The sequence below is a fragment of the Echeneis naucrates genome, chromosome 9 (genome assembly GCF_900963305.1).
Source record: "Echeneis naucrates chromosome 9, fEcheNa1.1, whole genome shotgun sequence".
Classification (NCBI taxonomy): Eukaryota; Metazoa; Chordata; class Actinopteri; order Carangiformes; family Echeneidae; genus Echeneis; species Echeneis naucrates.
The window spans coordinates 21,973,066-21,997,690 of NC_042519.1; the positions used below are offsets into that span (position 1 = coordinate 21,973,066).

The 24,625-nt window shown below is 39.6% G+C and overlaps 1 protein-coding gene across 1 annotated transcript; it reads left to right on the plus strand.

The window, feature by feature from the left end:
• Positions 1-48: 48 nt before the first annotated feature.
• On the plus strand, positions 49-21,348 carry ppil2 (peptidylprolyl isomerase (cyclophilin)-like 2). Its single transcript, XM_029511344.1, has 20 exons — positions 49-187; positions 373-422; positions 585-630; positions 763-825; positions 1,067-1,118; positions 1,660-1,711; positions 1,959-2,050; positions 2,454-2,543; positions 2,642-2,717; positions 2,860-3,020; positions 6,270-6,345; positions 7,078-7,184; positions 11,189-11,278; positions 13,039-13,072; positions 16,409-16,526; positions 16,852-16,908; positions 18,896-18,968; positions 19,405-19,467; positions 19,889-20,031; positions 21,199-21,348. Exons 1-20 carry the CDS (start codon positions 156-158, stop codon positions 21,305-21,307), a joined length of 1,584 nt encoding a protein of 527 aa, XP_029367204.1. The 5' UTR covers positions 49-155; the 3' UTR covers positions 21,308-21,348.
• The last annotated feature ends 3,277 nt before the right edge of the window (positions 21,349-24,625 follow it).

Genomic DNA, 24,625 nt, shown 5'->3' on the forward strand with positions numbered 1-24,625 from the left:
AATACGCTGCCTTAATTGAGGCGTCGAAGAAGAATAGAAGCCGGAAAAGAAGAAGAATCAGAAGCGACCAAGTTGGACTACATATGTACTTTTTTTAATCGCTGAAATATCTCTTTTACTGGACTTTATCTCGCGGACCAACACAAAAACTAAAAATGGGGAAGCGTCAGCATCAAAAAGACAAAATGTACGTTTTAAAGAATACACCAAATGACACACAGCGTCGCTAAAACGTGCTTGTTGTTGTTAGCATAGCATGCTAATGCTCTGAACTAGCTACCAAGCGAACGCTACTTTTTCTTTACTTCTATCAAACGCTGCTTCACACCGTTGGCTTCTCCTTATTTGTGTGTTTCTTTATCATCCTCACAGGTACATCACATGTACAGAGTATACAAACTTCTATGGAGGGAAACGAGCAGGTCGGTTTGTTTACTGTTTGTTTATCTGCACTTTCTACGGGACTATTCTCCCGTTGAAGAAGTTAGACTTTGTAGTTGCACTTTCCCGAAAAACTCAACCTGAATCCATGAAGTCCTGTAAATTTTTCCCCTTAAGTTTTGCTTTATGTTTTTACTTTTCAGAAATCCCGCAGGCCAACTTCCGACGGCTTCCATTTGACCACTGCAGGTAAGTGGAAGGTTACAAATTCTGACCTTGCTTGTATGTAGAAAAATCGAATTGACAGTAAAATTAAAAATCATCGTGTGTTTTAGGCATTCAACTGTTTTTGTTTTGCCCCCACTCCCCCAAACAATTTAGTTTGTCCCTTCAGCCGTTTGAGTATCCAGTCTGCACTGAGGAGGGAGTCGTCTTTGACCTTCTGTAAGTAGATCAAAAATTAAGACATTTTTATGGATCAGCTGAAGTGCTGCTTTTCTGTTATCACGAGTCACACTAAACAAATTGAGAATTAAATTAACTTTAACTTAACTGTTAAGGTCCAAAACTAACAGAGGATCTTTAAGTTGTTTTGAACAAAATATGATGCGTAATACAGCATCTGGTAGCTTTCTGCTTCCCGGTTTGGTCCTAAAGATCACTTGCTGTCTACCTTCTCTTTTAGGAGCATTGTCCCATGGATTAAGAAGTTTGGGACCAATCCAATTTCCGGAGAGGTAAGAGGAAAAGGGCTCTAATCGTGTTGGCACTGGTCCATTCATCTAATGTCATTTTTACCATCATATTGACATGTTTTTTTGCAGACTTTTGTTGGTTGATTTGTGCAATTTAATCCACGACACAGTTCTTGGAGTCAGAAGCATCAGTTTGAATATTTCTGATCTCCTGGGATTTTTTTTTTTACACACAACATTTTCTGTTGATAAAAACAAACATCTAATGAGTGGCAGCTCTTGAAACACCTTTTTGATCAGAGAAGTCAATGGAGGATGGACAGACAGGAAAAATATAACCCAGTTTGATGGATCTGGATTGGGAATCAACCTCTTGCATGTTGCATCATGTGGAATCAGTGATATCAAGAGTTTGAGCTCTGAAGGAATTACCCAGTGTTAGTTAGGTGCCCCTAATTAAGCACACACTGAATGTGGATGGCGCCATTCAAAAAAAATTTAATTAGTACACAACCTGTGTGAGATGTCTTTGATGCTTTGTTCTGTTTGGTAAATTAACCTCAGTTTTTATACCCTCCTACAGAAACTGGAAGCAAAAGCTCTCATAAAGCTCAACTTTGCCAAGAACAACGATGGTAAATATTCATGTGTAATTTCACCTTCTTTTTTTTTTTTTAAAGGGCACAATCATTCAATAATTTCACGGGGGAGGGGGTTAGAGCAAATTAAAACAAGTGGAAGATATTCAGAGGTGATATAATTGAGCAGGGATCACCTTGCATCAAGGATTTCTTGACTTTTGGTGGAATTTAGTTTTCTGTAGCTTGAGAGTGACTCTGCTACTTTATTTGCTTCTGATTCATCCTTCCTATTCTGTTCCAGGAAAGTATCACTGCCCTGTTCTGTACAGCGTCTTCACAAATAATTCTCACATCGTTGCCAACAAGGTTACTGGCAATGTGTATTCTTATGAGGTCAGTGATCTCACACCCACACTCTGTGCATTCATCCCCATACACACAGTTTTTGTAACAGAGACCAACATCTAAAATTACACACACAAACACTCACAGAGATGTTATTGATTGTGGTTTCACTCTGATAGAGTGCAGATTCTCAGCCCACACAACAACACAAGATGCTGCATTACATCACACTGAGGTAGTTGCGTACAACAAATCTGAGTTGACTAAACACTGTACGGTTTTGCAGATACATTTGTAAAGACAAGAAAAAATGTGGTGCAAAGCTGTAACTATGAATGAATACATAAAATGAACCTTGACATGATCTTCAGTTTTTCTTTCATTGTAGTTATCAACTATAGTGGGATGGATTTATTTATTTATTTTTCCCTAAATATTTGTTTCCACTCAGGCTGTTGAGCAACTCAATATTAAGACCAAGAGTTTTAAAGATCTGCTGACTGACGAACCCTTTACCAGAAAGGAACTTATAACACTTCAGGTGGGTTGTTCATTTATTCTTGTCATGTTTCGAGAATGTCATTCAGAAAAAGCCAGTCCATATTCTAACAGTGTATTTATTCTCTTTTGTCTTCATAGGATCCAACAAATTTGGATAAATTCAACGTTTCCAACTTCTTCCATGTGAAAAACAACTTGAAGGTGTTGGATCCAGGTGAGTTATTGAACGAATATAGAATTTTTTTTTGTTCAGTACTAATTAGGAATCAGGCTTGAAATTGCTTCATTGTATTTGAATCTGCTTTGTCCAAAGAGTCATATTTCTCTGTGCGTTTGTTTTTTCTGGTGTGTTTCAGATGAGGAGAAGGCCAAGCTGCACCCAGCCTACCACCTGAAGAGCACCAATCTGGAGACCAGGGAGACCTTAGCCGAGCTGTACAAAGATTACAAGGGGGATCAGCTCCTGGCTTCCACCATGAAGGAGCCAGAGGCCAAGAAGACCGATAAGCTTAATGCTGTAAGGAAAAATTTCTTGATGCTATTTATTAAAAACTACAAGGTTTGGATAGAGGATGATGGACTGGAGGTGCGATATAGCTGATGAAGCTTGGTGCGCAGATTCATTTTAAGAGATGATTCACGCGTAGGAAATCAGAGCTGGATGGCCTATGACTAACATCTTTAAGTCTTTTTCATGTACTCTTATTATTTATTGATAGATTACTGGCAATTCCTTTTCACTAAGATGGCCGGGTCAGATAATGAAAGAGTTCATGAAATGGGACAACTACAGAAGTTATTTTTTTCTAAAATGTTTTGTTTTGTTTTTATGTTATTAGAAATAAAATTCACCAACAAAATTCAGGTGCACTGGCTCTCCCTAAAACTTTGAGCTATTTTGCTATTCTTTTGTTTTCTCATTTGTCATAGAGGCAGATCAGTTGACATGCAAACTTAGTCGTTTTTGATTCATCTACAAGCATACGTTGGACCTCTCTGAGCTGGTTTGAGTTTTAAAAATGAAAGTCTACTTCCTGGCTTTTTCGGGAGTTCTCAGACATCACAAACAGCATGTGGCATTCTTGGCTGGTGAGTCAGAGACAATTACCTTTTGAAAAAATATCAACATAATGAATTTAAACATTTTTAAGTAAAAAGAAAAAAAATTGTTAACTGATCTATTTAATCAATTCTGCTACTGAATGAGTGTAACTCTTACTGTGTACACAGGGGGGAGCCAAACATTTATTATTACATCACACTGTTGTTGGCCATAAGTCAAAAAACAGCACCCAGAAACAAAACAGAGCACTTACAGTGCTATGAGGAAGGTGGGCCATATTTTTTTTTATCTAATATTAATGAAAGACATGGGCAGTAATATAAATATTAATAGAGAACAGCCTGAGTGACCCATAGATTGGTACAAAGGTCTCATTAGATAACTAGGAGGCTTATATTATTTATTTTAAGGAACCCTTTGGGTGCTTGTGTGTGATTCGATTCAATATGACTTCACCTGTTTATTAGTTAACTTAATCTGTTAAACTGTCAGTACATGAACAACACGTAGTCAGACAAATAGGCTCTTCACATGTTCCATATTGATCCTACTAGCTGAGACAAAAATCAAAGACGAAATGGACAACAGTGTCCAATTTTTGACGGTTTCAGATAATAATGTTGGACAAATGTAAAATCGATACATCAATCTACAGATAAAAAGTAATTACTGAGGATCAAGCCTCAAAATTAACGAGTAGATGTAGCCACAAAGATTGACACAATCCACCTGGCCTTGAATCTGAGGGTGTTGTATCTTCAGCCTGATGATAGATGAGTGTATTAGTTGTGTTGTGTGTCTTTTTAATTTAGTCTGTTGTAGATGCTGTTTTTTATTGTTGTTTTTTGTTTTGCTGAGAAGGTGGATTTTAGTCAAAGCACCAAACCAAGTTTATTCGTTTTAAGTGATGATGGATTCACTTGCAGAAAGCCAACAGATCTACTTGGCGGTTCATCTGAAGGAATATGTTTTTCTGACTTTTAGACATGATGATTTCGCTGATGGGGGTTGAAGGTGAGGTATCTGGGTGCCTCCATCTGTCTCTGTAGCCCGGCTTTGGCTCACCAGTGCAGACATAAAGGTTGGGATGACCAGCCCCTCGGTCATGGAGGTGTTGAGGTTAAAGCAATTCTCTTAAAAGCTCTCCGTCTCAAATTGAAGCTGGCCCTCGCTGTTGGTGGCATCCGCATAGACTGACATCAGAGTACTTGTTGTGAGTTATTTCCAGAGAGCTAATGGAGATGGTTCATGTAGAGCAGGATTGACTGCTTCCTGCAGGTCAACGGTGTTCGTGATGACTCGGGCAACGAGACGGAGACTGGCTCACTTTGACTGACAGCATCACCCCTTCTCTTCTCAGCTCCCCTTTGATGCTGCACCACATCCCGTTTCTATCCCAGAGCTCTTCCTATGTTGCTCTCTGTCTCGAGTTCACAGTTGAGGTGATGCTCTGACAGCATCTGAAGGAACAAGGAATATAGGTCAGACGGGTCAGACAGGGTAAAGTCTGTGCTTCCATGCGTCTTCACAAGAACTAGAGCAGAAGAATGCTAAACCAGGGACTGTAGAATAGACATGAGTTTTAGATGCCCATTTTCATTTCTTTGCTTTCATCTTCAATCAGTTGTTGTTCTTTTGATTCAAAGCCTTCCAGCTTCACCTCTTTGTGGTATTTTAGATGCACGTTGCTATTTAGCAAATGTATTCCATGATTTTAGCTCAAACAATCCAAAACCATTTCCTCAGCCCCTTAATTATGCGTTGGCAGAAATCTCTCTAAGCTGGACAGGGGCAGGGGATGTTCTTAATCATACAGAAGCTGGAGAGGCTTTCATTAAGTTAGTTTTCACTTGATGTACCACCTAGTGCAAATGAGGGGACCAGACAAGCATTTGGCTGGAAAGACTTGTGGAGTGAAGACGACTGGAGCTCCAGGAGCCTTGTCTGCCCTGTTTAAGTGCCTATTTAAGCTGCTGCTGACTTCCTGTGGAAAATTTCCACAGCAAGGACAAATATGGCCTGCAAATGATGCTTATTTGAATTGTCTATTCACCTCTTCATTAGTTTATAAAACATTAAGAGATAACTAAACTTAAGATTCACATGTTTTTCTAATTGTTGTCCAAAACACACAAACAGACAAAAAGCAGCACATTTTCACATTTAAGAAACTGAAATAAATATTTGGCCTTTTATTTATTTTTTTTTGGCTTCACCTTGACATTTGAAGGAACTGAGTTTTATAAAGTGATGTTCCTTCTTAGACTGACTGATCGATTGGTCAACTCAGTGCTCATGCAGAGCCTGTATAACACTTGAAGGAGCATTAAATGATTGAGCATGAAAGCTTAGCAGTAGCCCTCGAAATAGATATTTGTCAAGCTTACTAGCTTATTTCTTGAGGCATGAAGAATATGAAAACTGTATTGTTTGTTTATTACACAGGCCACATGACAATAAATCGTTCACAAATGAGGATAATTAGATAAGCTTCAAAGCTCTGGACAATAGGGGAGAAGCAGAAGGGAACTTTTGGATTTTGCATTTCCTTTTTTTTTTTTTTTTTTTTTTTTTTGTGAAATATCACTGATGCAATTAACAGGCATTGATTTGTTCTATCCAGAGGTTTTGAGAATTGGATTTTAAGCTGGTACCATTGATAATGCACATAATGCTGTTTTTGTTTTTGTGTTTTCCCACCAGGCTCACTACTCCACAGGCCGAGTCTCTGCCTCCTTCACGTCCACGGCCATGACGCCGGCAACAATACACGAAGCAGGCAAGTTAACATTTTTATACAAAAAAAAAAAAAGCCCCAGCAGAAAGAAATGTTGACCTCCTCCTTTCTTCTGTTTCTTTTAGTCTTTATTTATCCATTTGTACAAGCACAACTTCATGCTCAGACAGTTTCATGCAGCTGCAAGTGGGAGCTGCTCAGTTCGACTGTGTTTTCTTCTCCTGTCACTCTCTGTACTGCTCCATGGGAGAGATCTGCTCTTATGCAAGTGTATAGTAGGTTCAGTACACTTCAGAAGAGGATGGCAGTGTTTAGATTTAAAGACCTTCTTCAGGCTTTTGAAAAAGAATCGCATGCTTATTTTTTTCATTGCTGTGTGATGGATTTATATTGAAGTAATTAAGCTATGCCTAGATTTAGGTTTTGGTTGGATTTAGTCATTTATTTCTATATGTGATACTAAAAGTATTTCTCTTCTATAAAGGTTAAGCCGTAATTTTCAAAAAGCTAATTGGAATTAAAGACTGTTCACAGGAGAAGAACACTCACATAAATCTAAATAACAACCTGAGCTGAAGAGATTCTGAGGGTTTTTAAAGGTCAGGCATTACACCAGCAGCAGCATCAAGCTGAGACTCTCATAAAATCTGTTTTTCAAAATAACAACCCCTCTGATTTATTTTTTCCCCCAGTCATGATCTCCATGGTTGCTCCATATAAAGACACATTAAAATAAGTATATTTGTGGGTTTTTTTTTTTTTTTTTGGTTGCAGATGCCATTTCGGACGACACTGTGCGTTACCAGTACGTGAAGAAAAAAGGTTACGTCCGTCTACACACAAACAAGGGAGACTTGAATCTTGAGTTACACTGTGATAAGGTAAGCCACACACACATTCAGCATAAACTCATTAACCCACAGAAAGGGTCATTAAATAGGTTTGTGTGGCGGCAGTCTTATGGAGTCAGGCATCTCAAGTCTGAGTTGAATTCTGTTATATAAATATAAAAGCCACAGCAGTTCCAGAGATGAAGAGAGCAGCCTGATTGTTAATAAAACTACCAATCAGATCAATCAAATGCTGCACAATTGTTGGGAACCTTCCAGGAATAGTAGTATTAGAGATCAGCTTTTTTTTTTTTCTCTCTCATCACAGCATTTTAGCAATTTTGGCTAAATTTTTAAGAGAAGTACCAGTAAAGACAGGAAACAAAGGGCAAATGATATGCAGAGGCCTTTGAACCCATGCTGTGTGCGCCGCTGCTGAAACGTTTTAGTTTGAATATGACCAAATGCTTTTTCCCAAGATAAGCTCGCAATCAGATGATAGTCTCAGTGACCAATGAAAAAATCCCGCTCTCCTGTTCTCACTACAGCTCCAGAGAAAAGCCGAGGGGAAAAAACTACATTTATCATCTTATTGACCTGAAAACGTGTGAAGTATAGTATGTTAGAATTTACTGTTTATACTCAACTTCTTGTCATTACTTTGCAAGTAACAAGGGCAGGCACTGTAATGATGGGATTTTATAAAATATATGTTTGGGAGGTTTTTTTTTTTTTTTTTTTTTTTAGCTCAGCCTTTTCATTTGCTAGCAGAAGCTTCTTGAGTAATGTTGTGATACAGATTTGGCTCCAGCAGGTGGTTAGATCACTTTTAGGGACAATCATCAAAGACACTGAAATCAGCCTTCTGCAGAGTTTGTCCCCCAGGTTGCCAACTTTTATATCTTGGCAAAAAATGTGTTTCTCGTGCACCTCCTTTTTAAGGTTAGATGTTGAGCTCCAGAGAGAAGGCGTGTGCGTGAGTTCCAGGAACATATTTCTGCCCTGGTAACCACGCACTTTGTGTGCTTGGTTTTCATTGGCCTGTGAGCCGTCGAATCAGAATAATGAGGGGGAAAGTGGCAGCAGTTAGACAACCTGCCCTCTGTGCCCCACATCCACCTCCTCCTCCTCCCCACCTTCCTCCCCAGTGATTTTCACATAGGACTGCAGCTCTATTCGTGGCCTGCTGTTTATGAATTAATGACTGCCGCTTCACTGTCACATGCACTCTGTCACACACAACCATAGCCCTCCTCCCTGAGAAGTGCCCATTTGCTCGCCCAGCTTTGGATGTCTCAGCCGCCTCTGCCCTCGTTGTGCTCAGCTTGAATGAATTGTGAGGGGGCAGATGTTTCAAGATCATATGACACAGTCTGTACCTTATTCACACATAATGTGGACAAAAGGTCTGCCTTTATTACAGTGGATGGACTAAATAGGCTTCACCTCAGTGGGATCAAATTGGATGACTGTGTTAAACTTTAAAAATGGATTTGCATGACTAAGATTTATATTTAGATGCAGCTGAATATTTCAAATGCACCGACTATCTCTTTGACTTTGGTTTGAGTTTGAGAATAGGATTAAACAAGCTACCAGTAGATACGAATAAAAAATGTGCAGCCCAACAGAGCTTTATTGATTACCTTCACATAAATAATATAAAATAGTTTAATTATACAGATGCTCCAATGTTAGTTGGGAAAATGAGAATTAAAAAAATTTCAATACTTACAACCCAATAAATACTTTATTTTGCAAAAAAGTTTACATTTTTGCAATCAAAAATGTCTCAATCAATGGATGAAATAATTTTTGAGTTGTAGACTGTCCTTTCTCCTTCTCCTCCTCCTCCTGGGAAGGAAACAGAGGAGTCTGTAAGACTTAAACTCGCACAGAAACAAGACGTGCAAACATGCATGCAGATGCGCTAAATTAACCACCATTACAGGGTGGCAGCAGAGGAAGCCTGAGTGTGACAGATAGAGATCTCTGACGTGAAGCCTGGTTAAAATTCAAAAGGATTAAGATGAAAGTAGAAAGGGGTAAAAGAGAACAAGACATAGCTTGTATGTCTTAGATTATTTTCCGTTTTATTCATGCATACAGTAGTTATTCATTATAATTAGTTAGAAAGCTGTACTTTTCAGTGCCAGGTATCAATTTTAGGTCTAAAATTGTTAAAATTGTTATCTTTTTGAGGGAGAGGGTTCAGTGGTTTAAAACTGTAAGCCCGTACCAGAGTGATTTGAAAATGTTTGATTTGTGAAAGCAGGAAAAAGAGGCTGAGCTCTGAACCCCAACAGCAAAGTTGAGATGTAAGGAGGAAACAAAGCGGTATAGTTTAGAAGAATCTGCCACACAAGGAGAGGCCAATGAAGAAAAATGGGCTTTTTACAAAAGCATCTGGTGATTCTTTCAAACTGCTGACCATTATTGCCCGGGGGAGAAAAGTTTCCAACTCACACGAGTACAGACGCATACACACACCTCAACACACCTTGTTCCTCAAGACTATTGATGTTAATAACAGCAGACCAAACTGTTGGCATAATTAAAGCCACGTTTCCAGCTTTGGAGAGCTCAATTCACAATGCCAGTCAAAATGAGTTTGTTGAGAGTTGGTGCTTTTAAGGAGAATACAAGATGCCTGAAAGTTTTCATGACGCAGCGAAAACCCAGATGTCAGGTATGTATTCATTTATTAGAAAAAACTTTGGAGTGGAGTGTTGGGCCTGTCTTCTAGCTGTAGAGATACGTCAGCCTGCCTCAGGCAGCAGCTAAACTCTACTTCATCGCTGACATACGTGCACAACAACCGCTCTTCAAGGCATCAGACCGAGTCACAAGTGTGGGAGTGAGCTGCAGACACACCCAACCTGTATCTGCAGCTCAATATCTGTTCAGCGTCTTGTGTTGCTGCTTTCAAATTAAGCAACTGCAAGCAAATAAGATGGGTCAAATGGCAAGGTCACCTTTTCTCTGTGTGGGGGTGAGAGAGTCTGTTAGTTTTTCCTCTGAAATGAGAGAAGCACAAACCAGCTCTGGCTCGTGGTTGTTGGTCTTTACTGATGCCTTCAATCATCTGTAGAGGTTAAATTTTTTAAACGCAGCAGTTTTCACTTTTTGTAGTTCACTATAAAGTATACGAGTGAGCATTCCTTGTAGATGTGATCACTTATGAATGATATTAAGACTTCTAACCATCAAGTGGCCTTGATTACCCTGCAATTTTTACATCTGTGGTACATTTGAACAAGGCAACGATGAAAAGGGATTGTGTTAAATTTATCAGGGTACCTTGGCCTCACTGAGAACTTCTTATAGCAGCCGAAATCTGATTGAAATTTTTATTTGTCAAATGAAAAGCGATGGTATTGAGTTTTCTCAGGCGGTCAGATAATGTGCCAGACGTGAGTTTCAGATTGCTTTTGCTTAGTTGAGAAAGTACTGAACAAATAACAATTTGGATTAACACAGAGAATCATTACGCTCATTTGTTGAGATTAAAAAATTGGCCGTTTTGCATGAACTGATCAGGGATCTTACCGCAGCGGCTCTTCCTGCTTTTATTTCCTGTCTCTGTCTGAATAAAAACAGAATGAGCCAAAAGATACTTTTTTATTTTTATTTAACTCATGTTTATTCAATGATGATGGCCGGAAACTGCTTTAAATGTAAAGCAGCAGTAGATAAGTGCTGGCAATTGACGTTCCAAGTTATCTAAATGTTATGTTTGAGTGTGGGTGTGTCACCGGCTTCATCCAAAGGTCTCTTCTCATCAGACAGTCAGTCGATTTTAAACTCACAACACTTCTGATTACAGTGTGTTTCTGTATTTGTATATTTAGGTTACTGTTTCCATTCCACTTCTTAAGATTTCACCATCGGAGTAATCACTTTGTGTACTTGGCGGCTTTGAGCCCAGCTGAGGAACTGAACAGTATCACCAAACAATTATGCTAACTACTGTGAACAGTAAAGAAGCATCTCACTGTTTTTATCGTGGGTGGTCTTTTTATAACCAATCGATCTGTGCCTTCTCTGTCCTATAGGTTCCCAAGGCTGGAGAGAATTTCGTCCGTCTTTGTAAAAAAGGATACTATGATGGTACAATCTTCCACAGGTCCATCCGCAATTTCATGGTGAGGAATTTGACCAGTTAAAATGCTTTCTTTGCTCTTCTGCCTGCTTTTGTGCAAAGCAGGTACCCAATGCAGAAGGATAATTTTACAGCTGCATGCTCTCTTCTCTTGGATCAAAAGAAGTTTGCAGCATTTGCAGCTGAATGTAGGGACAGCTTATGTTGCCTTTAAACAGGAATATGGAGAATTCCTAACTGTAAGAACATTTAAAAATAAAGGCATAAGTGACAGTTTCCAGGCTCTTCATTGTTAAAACAAAACAAGATGTAATTGTTGCAATTTTGCAGAAGGCTTAAAATATTCCGCTTTCTAAAGAAACAGATTACAAAAATACTAACAGCACATGTCTGTTGTCAAGACAGCGACATGTACTTTAAATAAATCTATTTTTAACATTGTTTTCCATCTTGTTTAATTTGGCTCCCATACTTCATATGAACTGTCCACAGTGTGACATTAAGTTGAAAATCTATGTAGGTGCAGCACAGGAGGACACAACAGGGTCAGACAGTGGAAAACAAAAACATATCACAGGTTTTTGCAACTTTGATGGGTTACAATTAAAGTCACATTTTGTGTATTCATTTTGCAAAAGTATTACACATTTCAGAGGAATCTCAACTGTGTAATACTCACACTGTCCAACAATTCAGTGTACTGATTCAAGTATCTAAAATTGAGATCCAGCTCCATCTCTTTGTTCTAACTCAGCCTGAAGCTTCTCAGCTGACACTGAGGGTCTCTGATCAGCAGCTCGTCTGTGTATTTCACAGCTTCCGTCCCCGTAATTAAAGAGGCTCTGAGTGGACATCTGGTCTCAAGAGGACCCTCAGCTTTTTTTTTTTTTTTTTTTTCCCAGCCTGTCCTCTGGTTTTCATGCACTGTCGCGAGCTGTGAATTGTTTCTCTATAATTACAGCCTTGCTGTTCTAAAGGAGACAACAATTGAAGAGAATATTTTAATAGCAACAAATACTTTCAAACTAGTTTATTAATAGAAACATTAATATGATTCTTACTTCCCTTAAAGCAGTTTAGAAGGAACTTATGGGTCAACCAAATTTCTTCCCTGTCACATAGAACAAAACCTTTTCTGAATACATCGTAACGGCTGCTGGTTTAATTTAATTTTAATGCCAATCTCAGATGATAATCTCAGACCCAGTTTAAAATTATAGCGTTATAGTGTTTTTATTGAACTTAATAAATCTCTTGGCTGTTTGTGTTGAAATAAACAAGACCTTCCTAGTCTAGTCAGCACAATGTTTGCTCAGTGTTTAGTCTCCAAGGTAAAATGGGAAATACTTAAAAAAATAATCAGATACTGACTTTTCCACTGTTAGCTGAAGGGGGTTTTCCAGGCCTGTGCTAATGGTGTACATGGAAAAAAAAAAAAAAAGCACTACTGGGCAAAACCTGAGAAGTAATCATCCATTGCAACAATAATAGGAAAGTTGAGCATTAACAGTGAACAATAGAGGCCAGTATCCTGCAAAGCGTTGACGCTGGCTAGTAATGATTAGAGGGAACACGACTCCTGCTTGGCTGCGTGACACAAGGAAACACTTCTTACGTTACAACCTAAATTACCGTGTGACCACTGAAACTCAAACATTTGCTTGTAATAACTAAAAGGAACAAGTCCTGTCCTGTCACAGGCTCAACCTATGTTTGGTTTTCAGAGTGCAGGACAGACAGCCAGTGTTAACCAAACCTGACTATGTGGTTTGTCACAGTTGGTTTGTTTTTTTTCCTTTCCAGATTCAAGGAGGCGATCCCACTGGCACTGGTACAGGTAGGATGAGGACTGAAACCACATTTTGGATTACATAAGGCCTCACTGTTAAATTATTAATAGTTGCTTTTTCGAGGCTTTGTATAAATACTGCTTGCAACTCGAGACACAAGTCAAGAGTGTTACTAAATATACTCTGTAAAGGCCCATCGGAATACAGAGGGCACTTATATAAACGGCCAAAAGTCTGAGTGGGGGTGTAGCGAACAACCAATCAACCAGCATTTGGTGTAATTTTCCTGTTGGGTTTTTTGTGCGTTTGTTTTTGTTTTTTTTTTTTCCCAGTTTAAAAGGCAGCTAAGGGTAATTGACTGCAAGGCCTCTTACATTTAATTTCCTGCTTTCATGCCATGTGTGAGAGTTTGCAGCACAGAGTGTTCTTTGTGTCTGTGGACATCTGAACACTATGCAAAATGCATCCACCATGACAGATTTATGAAGGTGCAGAATTCCTGGCCTGTGGCTAAAATTCCCCTCATCACCTGGACTGAAGCTTGTGCATACAAATGAAATTATTACAAAACCAACTCCTGTCGGTTTTGGCGTGGAATGTGTATCAAATTAAGGATGTTAACATACGATTAAGCCTGCAGGCATTAATTAAATTAGGTTTTTTTAAAATAAGACAGATGAAAACAATAAAGAATTTTAAAAATAACACAATTTCCTTAAAATTAACCACTATTTGGTTTCCTTTAAAGACAAATCTGCGTGTTTATTGCCTAAAGGTAAAAAATGATCTGTCAAAACCAAACATGGTTCACTTCATCAGTCTCCTGCACCGTCATCATGTGATGATGTGGCTCTAAACAGAAATGTAAACTGATCTGCGGGGCATTAAAGGACTAAATTGCCTTTTTAGTTGTGTTTAACAACCTCTTTACACCCGTTAACTTTGGTGTTTTAAAGGTATTACCAGCTGAGAAACCTCCAGAGGCGCTTTATCACCGCCTCCCTTCACAATGTGCCTGACACAAAACAAAGCCAAGCTGTCGGCTACACATGCATCGGGGGGATTAATGCTGCAGTATGTAACATGAGTGACTACAGAGATTAGCCACAGCCATAATGATAATTAAAATTTAAAAGGGTAATATTAACAGTCGTTGAAACATGATACCAGTAACCGTTTCATCTCCAACTGTGACTGCTTCGCTGTTTTACGGATTGAGCAAAAGCGCTGATGCAAAAACTTTGCCTCTATTACTTTTATTAATCAAGTAATGAATGGTGTGTTTCAGCCAAACATATGATTATTGGCTTCTCTGCTCTAAAACTTGTACAAACAAAAGCAGCTCAGACGAACTTAAGCTCTGTTTGATTTTTGTATTTCAGTCATAGTTAATGCTCCAGATGATGAAAACAAGCAGGATCAGTGAGGAGAACATGAGGATAGGGAGGAATTTTGGCCCGCTGGTGGCAAAAATATGTTCAAGTGACTAAAGTGTGAAGAAAATCCTGCAAAAGTTACCGACTCATCTCGAGTGGTCCCCAGTTATTCATCGTCTGTATATAAATTGGTGCCTGTACATCCTGCGGACTGCTCACTGTAGCGTTGACAATTTCAGATCAGAAGAGACTCATTTATCTAAGATCCTTCAGAAGCAGATGCTTCAGAGAAAGAAATTATTTTAACATTGACTCGTAAATTTAATCCAAGTCAAATATTCCAGATATGAAACGAAAAACACTCGCTCATACTTTTTCAAATGACCGCATAAGTTCAACCATCGCGTTGATAAGTGGAGATTCCTCACAGCTCTGCACCGCCAGGCAGCAGAGTAAATTTTCATTTCCTGTTCAGTAGGTTTAACTTTGAGTTTGTGCTATTGCTGTAAATCAAACAGGATGCATTTTGATTTATTGCATAACTGCTTGGCGAGAATAAATTTCTCCCCTCAGCCGCCTCCTCCTCCTCCTCCTCTCCCTTCATTTATGATGTAGTCGTACTGATGTAAAATGTCAGCATGTTGATAAATTATGCAAAAATGTCACTTTGGAAGTTGACGTCTGCACAAAGCTTCCGAAGAGCTGATTGGTCAGCAGCATTCACTTCCACTCACTCTCTCTCTCTCTCACACACACACACACACACACACACACATAAATAAACATTTTGGATGTTAAGGGAAAATATCCATGGTATTCCCTGAAATGTGAATATTTTTAAGGACAAGGTTTTGTCAGGAATGACTTTGACTTTGTACTTGGACTCATTACAACGTTACAGTCATATTTTGGGCAGCAGCCAAAAGTGTGAGCTGTTAAATGGTTTGGAAAGTTGCTTTGACATTCAAAATTTTAGATTGAAATGAAATGTCAGCCTTTTGTGTGTAGAGGTACCTGTTTCCATTTTTATTTTACCAAAACATTTTTTTAAGAATTAAACTGCTTTGAAATATAATTTCTTATTCATTTTTTTTTTATTTTTTATTTTAGACTGCTTCAGTCTAATATGTTGTATCGTCACGTATGACGTCTCAGGGAGAAAACTGCAATCGGCTAAATGATGGAGCGTAACTCGCTCTGGTGATTTGGAGGGTGGATTATTATGGTTGCAAATGACATCAGAGCAGATCTGTGCATTGCCAACAGACACAGAGGTTACATGCATGTAGACCAGCTGGCTGAACGCAGGACAGCGAGAAACACCTCAGAGCGACAGATCCTCTCCCCCCGTTGAGAGCCAATAATCTCCTGCAGTGCATGTTCCTGTGCACTCATCATGATGCTTCTTAATGATGAAGTCAGTCTAAGTAATGATTTACAGCTGAAAGCTCTAAACATGGGTCCATGTTCAAGGATTACGATATCCCAACGTTGTGCTTTGCGGAGCAGGAAATTCGAAGTTGATGTCTATTTCCACCCCCCTCCAAAAAAAAAAGTTTTTGTTTACAAAAATAAAATTTAGGGACCGATAAAAAGCAAACTGCTGCCTGAAAGGATGTAATGATGATTTCCACATAGTCCAGTGGCATAAATTTTGTTTATAGATTAAGGCTGTATATTGATACATTATAATATAGTAATATTTGAGCTTTACCCATCCATGTCTGCAACTATGAAGAATATCCTCCCTCCGGAGCCAAACCGTGCCAAAAGCCCAACAGAAAATAAACGCTGTGCGGCGAAAATAGGGAATAGATTGAGAAACCTTTGTTTTCTGAGGATGTTTTCAGGAAACTGTGGTACTTTTAAAATAAAACGTCTTGTTTTTAAGGTTTGATGCCATTTCTTGCTCGCTCTCTCTCTCTCCATGGTCTTTTCCCACTTTCAACCCTTTGTGTCCTCCCTTCTTTCCTTGTTCCCTTCCTCACCCACTTCCTCCCATCCCAGGAGGGGAGTCGTTCTGGGGAAAACCTTTCAAGGATGAGTTTCGACCCAACCTGTCCCACACGGGCCGGGGGATTCTCAGCATGGCCAACTCTGGTCCAAACACCAACAAGTCCCAGTTGTAAGAAATGTTTTCCAAACTTTGAACCAGCGTTCAGCCCTAGAGAGTCAGCCAACAGAGAATTATCTTTTTAAGTTTCTGGCTCTTCTTGTTCAGTTTCTTTGTTGAGGCCTCAACAAAAAAACAGGTGAACAAAACAAAACATTTTAAAAGTACTTAGCAAAGCTAATGTCATCATGTAAGCAGACCTTTGTCTCTCATCTATTGATAAGATGAGACTTTTCTGTGAATCTCTTGTTTCCTGCACTTGTTATACTTTTCACACATTCAATTGCTGAGTGAAAATGATTTGTACTCACGTTTGTTCGGTTTTTTTCTCTCTCAGTTTTATCACCTTCCGATCGTGCACCTACCTCGACAGGAAGCACACGGTATTTGGAAGGTAAACAATTTACTTTTTTCCATTCATGTTTTGTGGCTGTGCTTTTGTGCAATTTAGCAGCTGAGGCAGGCGGATTTGAAAGGTGACAGTCCTGACAGACGCTTTACCTTTTAGCCTTCCTTTCTCTCTCTCTCTCCTCTCTCTCTCTCTCTCTCTCTCTCCTCTCTCTCTCTCTCTCTCTCTCTCTCTCCTCTCTCTCTCTCTCTCTCTCTCTCCTCTCTCTCTCTCTCTCTCTCTCTCTCTCTCTCTCTCTCTCTCTCTCTCTCTCTCTCGACCTCGCTCGCTCTTTTTCCTCACCCTCTCATATTATTCTTTACACATTTGGTTCATTGTTGGCTCCAGACAGAGCAAACAGTATTGTGACTTCCAGTCCGACTCCAGGCAGAGAGCGGTGAAAAATTTAGTACATGCTGAATCTGAACTGATGTGCCTCTCTCTCTCTCCTCTCTCCTTTTTTCTATTTCATGCACAATCTCAAATGGCTGTGTTTTCAGAGGAAAAAAATCCTGCCTACAGTCTAAAAATATTTGCTTTCAATTGACTGATTCTTCACATGGTCAGCACAGTTAGAAAGCTTCTGCTTGAACCCAGAATCCAGGTCTTCATCCTCTCCAGACTGCAGCCTGCGCTCATTTAATGGGAGTGGAATCGTGACATGGTGTGAAAGGAAGTTTTTCTTACATGTAAAATGTGAGATGGATCTTCTTTTGTGTGGTTTTTGACTGGTTTGACTGTGGCTCTATCATTTTAAATGCTCGGGACAGGTGGTTTTGGAAGTGAAGCTGCCTTTTGAGCTTATAGATTCTCTCCATTATTGAGCACATCAAGTACAGTAATTAGTTTTGATAACAGAACGTTGAACTTTAGCAGAAACCACAAAATAAATAGCATATGTACTAACTCAAATTGGTTCTGTATTAGTACTTTTATGTGTAATTGTATTTTCCAACATTTAATAATCTAAACCATAGTTTTAATATTTATGGTGGTCATTTATAGTAGTTTCCCCATCCGGACCCAAAACTGAAGACAAACACGGTGTACTGCCAAACCAACCATTCTTTGGCTTGTTAGCACATGTGACTTAGATCTCCTTTTAATAAAAATAAATAAATAACAATCCTATGTGAATCTTTGACTTTTCCAATGGTACATAAGCAAAGCATTTTTTTTTTTTTTTTTTTTTCTCCCCTCGAGAGAGAGGACTGCAGGAATCTTGTATCCTTCATCATCGTGTGTTTTAAAGGGAATTGTATTGGATGGAATGGACTCACATAATATTTTAAAGTCGGACAGTGTAGTTGCGGAGGGTCGTCTGAACACGTGGAAGAAGCACCCCCCCCCCCCCCCCCCCCCGGCCACCTCGCTTGCTATTCACTGTTGTGTTTAAGAGTGTGTGGCTTCTCACTCAACACATGGTAACATGGGGCCCCCACAGGAGGGGTCGGACAAAGAGTTTAAAGAGCAGAGAGAGAGAGTAACTTCTTTAAGTGCTCTGCACCGGGTGTGGGGGGGGGGGGGTTTGCTAACAGATCTGCTCTTGGCCCTCAGCAACAGAAAGGCTGTATTTTCAGTTGTCGCAAGTGTTTACACCACAAAGCCGCTGCTCTTATAACAAACACTATAAAACTCATGTTCAGGAACAAAATGAGGTTTGCAAAATCCATCAGCCGACAAATTATGTGAAAAGTAAAACATTCTAGGTTCAAGTGTGAGACGCAGATTTATTCTAATTGGCCTGATGAAACATCTCATATGACCTTATGATGATGAAGGTTGCTTGTTGGATTTTTAATCAGCGAGGTTGTTTGGAAAGACTTAAAGTGGCCATTTGTATTAATCAGAAAAAGTTCTGAAAGCGTCGGCTGTTTAAGGGAAAAAAAAAAATGGACTAGGCCTCGCTGAGTCACATTTGATGCTGAATGTGGATCTAGATCTGTAGACAGCAAATGGGTCTTTCACTTTTGTTTGTTTGTCTTTTACGCAGGGTTGTTGGTGGATTTGAGGCGCTCACGGCCATGGAGAATGTGGAGAGTGATCCCAAAACAGACAAACCAAAGGTAGGCTTCGGCTTAAACCTGAGATCATTTGACTTAGTAAAGTAAAAACACAAAGGTCATCCTCAGAAACACAGATTTTTATTTTTTTTTTTATATATATATATATATATGCTGCTCAGCCAATTACTGAGAGTGACAGCGGACTAAGTGTAAGTTGTGGGATCACAAACATGAAAAGGTGATAAGGAGAAAGAGGTTCAGCCGCAGAGCCGTGACAGTATTTTGACCTTTAAGTGGATCAGGTGCAAAGACAGGAAACGACGGGGAACCAGGGAGAAGTATGTTAGAAACACCAGAGCTGCTTCCTGCTGGGACCAGAAACCTGATATTTTGGTTCTACAGACTTGTTTCATATATTTTATATTCAAAAATCATGATCATTTAATGGTAAACGGCTTAAAGACGCTATGTGTTTCTGGTTTTCTCTGTTTTCCAGTCGGAGATCAAGATCATGAGCACGACTGTGTTTGTGGACCCGTATGAAGAGGCGGATGCTGAGGTTTGGTCTCTCCTTCTGTTTCCATTCATGAACAACTATGAATTTATTTATAATTATTATTTCTTTGCTGGCATTATGGCGGTGGGCGGGGTCTACGTTTTCATGCTGTACGTCCGTCCCATTCACTTGACCACAGAAAAAGAAAAAACAAAGCAGGAAATCAAATCAAATGTTAGAATTAGGTTGTTGAGTGTGTTTTGGCTTTGTCGAAATGGTTACAAACAAATTATCTGCTGGTCGACAAATGATTTAAATCTTATAACTCCCATCAGAGTAAAGATTTGGTTCGTTGTCCTTTGAAGGCTCCCTCTTGCATTAGAGGCGCGGGGCGTGCAGTGAATGTATCAACGCAGCAGCAGCAGCAGTGGGAGCACGCGGCCCCTCTCCTCCAGTCTGACGTGAGCTTCTCTGGATTTTTCAGATCGCAGCCGAACGAGAGAGGGAGCTGCAGAAGCAGGAGGAGGAGAGGCAGCAGGCCAGCCTCACCCTGAAGAAAGCTAAAGAGGAGCAGGCACCCAAGACCTTCAGAGAAGGTGTGGGGAAATACATCAATCCAGCCACAGTGTAAGAGCACACACACACGCACACACACGCACACACACGCACACACACGCACACACACGCACACACACGCACACACGCACACACGCACACACACACTCTCTAATCTGCTATTCACCAAACATCTCCCCCACCCCTCTGTGCTTTTAAAGCAGCAGTGACTCATCCATGGGCATCACTGTGCTGTATATAAAAGCTGCATATGCACAAACCTGAGGTCTGAATAATTATTGCGCTTCGTTGACAGAAGTTTGGATTAAAGAAGTATTCTGGCCTTCACGCAAAATGTATAAAACGTCTTCTTTCGGAAACAATGCAGTGTGGAATGGATGATAAAACATTATTACACAGCAACTCAAAATGAGCAGAGACATCATGAGGAAAAGTCCAATTATGGAGAAGATTACCTTTTTCCCTCATGGGGATAATTCAGGTTTATTATCCAATGCATATTTCTGCTGAGTTTGTGTACATTATATTGTGTTTTGTGATATTGCAACATATTTCTTTTTAGTTTTAGGTTTATGTCTGATAGCACACATGCGGCATGGTCTGCCAGTCGAACGTAAAACATAATAAAGAGATCACAACATCCGATTTTTCTCAGTCTGCGCTATTAAATCCAGCCATTAGAGGATTTTATGGTGGTTTATGATTTTATTGGAATACATTTTTATTATTTTTCCCCGTACTTTATCATAGCAAACTTGTAACTTTTATGGATTTCTTCCAGGTCCTGTTGAGTAGAGTGAAATACAGAGTTCACTTTGCACAACATGTTATGCTGAAACATTTATAGTTACACTGAAATTACCTTGATTATTCAGAACCAAGGCATCAGCTTAAACACACTTACGTCATCATTAGACTTCTAGTAAAAGTCATTCAAGTTCATCAGGTGAGTGAAGGTCTCCAAAGTGCTGCACGTTCTTCTGTATGATTTTTGAAGCCTCCAAAAAGGGAAAGAAAATAAGCCTGAGAATCTGAGATACTGTTTACAAAGACAAGAACTACATCATTTACAAAGAGAACAGAGCTGTGGGACTGAATTCAAACAAAAAGAGATCGGAGAACCCCACAATCTACAAGAAGCAAGGCACACACGTCCGCAAAGAAACGGCTGATTATGGCGGTCCTCTGTGCGTTGATACGCTGCTTCTCCTCTTTCAGGAAACGCTCGGCCGCTGAAGATGAAAGCGGACCGTCCACCAGCGGAGCGGCGGCAGTGGCCAAGAAGTCCAAAGGCAAGACCACATTAGGAGACTTCAGCTCGTGGTAGCGCTGACATGCCGTCCTGCAGCTGTATTTTTTTTTTTTTTTTTTTTTTTTTAAACAGCTTGTTTAAAATTGACTTTATTCTCACTTTCTTTTTCTTTTTTCTTTTTTTTTTTTTTTTACCATCTCCCAGTAGTGTTGGTGTCTTGTGAAACTGTAGACTAAAGATGGTGTGATAGTTTTATTTGCTGCTCCTTTGAGCTCATGCAAAGAGGAAATACACCCGCAGTGTGAGAAGTAATTTGTCTTATCTCCCCCCTTCAAAGACCGTCTAAAAACATCTGATTGATATCTTTAGTTCCTGGGTGGTTTGATCGATATTTGATTCAGGACCGTCTGATCAGAATTTGCGGACACGATAAATCAGCTCTCAGTTGGCCACTTTGGCTCAAGTCCCAAGTGCCACGTTTCCATAATCCTTCGTGTCTCACAGGAAGCTCCAGTTACAGAATTTCATCCACGTTGAGGTGGCACAAATGAAAGATTAATCTCAAGATTGGTCCCTTCATGGCCACAGCGGCCGCCTGGTTATTTCAGGACACACTCTGATTGTTCTCTTCTAACATAAACCCTTATTGTTGACTCTCAAAAGAAAAATAAATAAATTTTAAAAAATCATTTTTGGAGACGCTCTTCAGATGTTGATTGGTTTATACCAGCACAAAAGGTTTACGGTTGAATGGTTGTATTGGTAATATTTTCAGATGACAAAATCAGCTGTAAATGCTTTCAGTTGTCCAGTTTGAAGACACGACTATGAAAGAAATGACTTTAGTCTGTGGCTGGCTGTTGTGTGCATAGAGGGGTGATTGTTGTGTTCAGATTTATAGTATGTGGCTGTGTTGAAGCAGTTTTCTTTTTTTTTTTTTTTGGGGGGGGGGGGTTGTTCCTTTCATGCATTTCCAAATGTTAGATTTATTTATTTATTTTTAAACCTTTGTTTTTGTAATGCAGGAATTATGCAGTGCTCCAGAAAGGCAATGACACAGAACCTGACCTTTTATAGACAAACATGTCAGTCTGGTAACTCTGCTGAGTCTGAATCCACACTTTTAAAAGTCAAATTTACAACTTAGTTATTCTCATTCATAGATATTCCTGTTTGAGGGAAGTTCTTTATAAAGCCTCACACACTAAATCATGTCCTGTGTGGTACCTTTACGTTTTTATTCCTTTGAGTCACCCTGAACCCCTCATTCCCAAATCATGCTAATCAGAATTTATCCCAATCCCACGGTGAAATTAGGGATGGAAAATCCTCCTTAGAATATTGTCTCCAAAGTTTGGGGCCATTGTTTTTTTTCCCCAAAAGCTCCACACTTTCTTTTACAAGCAACTCCTGGCTCGTGGAAAAACATCTTGCCTTTATAAATAAAAAGGGCAGCAAATGTAGAAGTATTTAAGAGTTGAGTGGACAACCCACAACTGTTGTTTGCAAAACGCTCTTTGAATGGCGTGAAGCTGTGTGGGAGCCTCTTTTTGTCGAGTGCTCGGCGACGGCCCCCTCGTGGCACATAACCCATAACTTAACCCGTAGCTCGGTTATGGCCTCAATGCTTCTCCACTTCAGCTCTGTTCTTAAGCTGCTCTCTGAATGCACCCTTGAGCGTCTTCTGTGCTTCAGCTTCCTGAATGATGGAGGCTGTGTCGCTACCTGAGGTGAAAAATGAAGTCGCTGCCCTCCAAAAGTGGGAGCTCCTGACCTGCAGGAGCAGCAGAAAATGGGTTCAGACCTCAGTGACCTCAGTCTGGGACACTGAGGTCACTAATTCACTGAATAATTAAGGCCTGTGGTTCTGTGATGTGAAACAGAGACTTCAGATGGTAAGTTGCTCCTGTGTGAACACACTGTCATTTAAGAAAAGACGCCTTGTCAGGTCTTCTCACTTCTGCAGGAACTTTTTTTTATTTTATTAGATTTTTTTACTTTTTTCTATCACTGTCACTTTTTCCGCCCAAATGGGCTCCAGAGCATTTGAGGTCAAACACTTACAAATGACTTTCACAGCGTTTACTTTACCGACTTGATCTTTCTGTGGTTGTGCTGTTGGAGCTGATGACATTTCTTTACTTGGCTTCAGAAGCTGATCGGATTTTTCTGCAGCAGCTCTTGAAACGAGCATCGTTGGCCATCAGTGGACAGTCGCTATCACCATAAGGTGCTTTTGACACTTCTCCATTCCCCCCAAAAAAGCTGAGATTTTCCATTGAACTTCATATTCATTGTACAAGTACATGTTATGCTGTTAGAAATGCAAACTGGTCAAACTCCCACACTTTTTACAAATTAACTGCAAGCAGATAATTTACATGCAAACAGCAAAATATGTCCATCCTGTCATGGAGTAATTACATTTTAATTACATAGTGATTATAAAATGTACATTTTCAGAAAGCTATTTAGTTACATTCTCAACAATCTATTTTAGTTAATGGGAAAAGTATTTGGATGATAATGAAATTATGGCAAACTATTTTTTGGTTTCTCTATAAAATCTGCGAGAGTTGAACTTTCCTTTCTAAATAAAATCTAACAAAGATATCTGGTCAGACTTTCAAACTATACTATTTGGCCCTCATTTGTTTATAAAGGAATCACACACAAGATTTTGCTAACTTGTGAAAATAATTAGTTTATTTTCACTGAACATGAAAATAACAGGGTGGACACGTTGTGAACTGTCATTGAAAGGACGTTATGTAAAAATGATGGTGTGTCAGATCCACAGGAGCAGCCAAAAACAGTCTGAGCATGCTTTTGGAGCTTGTACTCCTTCAGAATGTTTCCACGGACAACTTTTGCTTCTCTCTGTTTTTGCTTGTTCATATTTTCTTCTAATATCTTCAATCAGGGATGTATGGAACAGAAGAGCTCTCTTGATTGGTGAATTCACTTTTTGTTGTGGTGATTTGGATGCACTTTCTTTCTTGGGCCGATGGTACCTCTTCTTATATTTTTCAGTTTTAGTTTTCTCTTTTGCAAGCTGTGCCTCCAATATTTCGATCTGGTTTTTCAGTTTTCTCTTCGAACTCCTTCGAATGCTTTCCCCTTGATGAAGCACAAAATATTTGTAAAGATTTTTAGTAAGATTTTAACAAATTAGTTATAAATGTGTCATTTTATGGGTTGATAACGGTTGATAATTGTCCTTCAAATAAATCAAAACTTTCTAATAAGTCTCACCAGCTGAACTTGAATGATCTAAGTTGGAGGTGCCTGGCTCACGCTGATTTTCAGAAGTTTCAGCAGCTGCAGGAGAGTTGGGTGGTGCCTCGGACTGTAGCGAAGCACCGGCCCCGTTTCTGTTTGTGGAGCGACTGT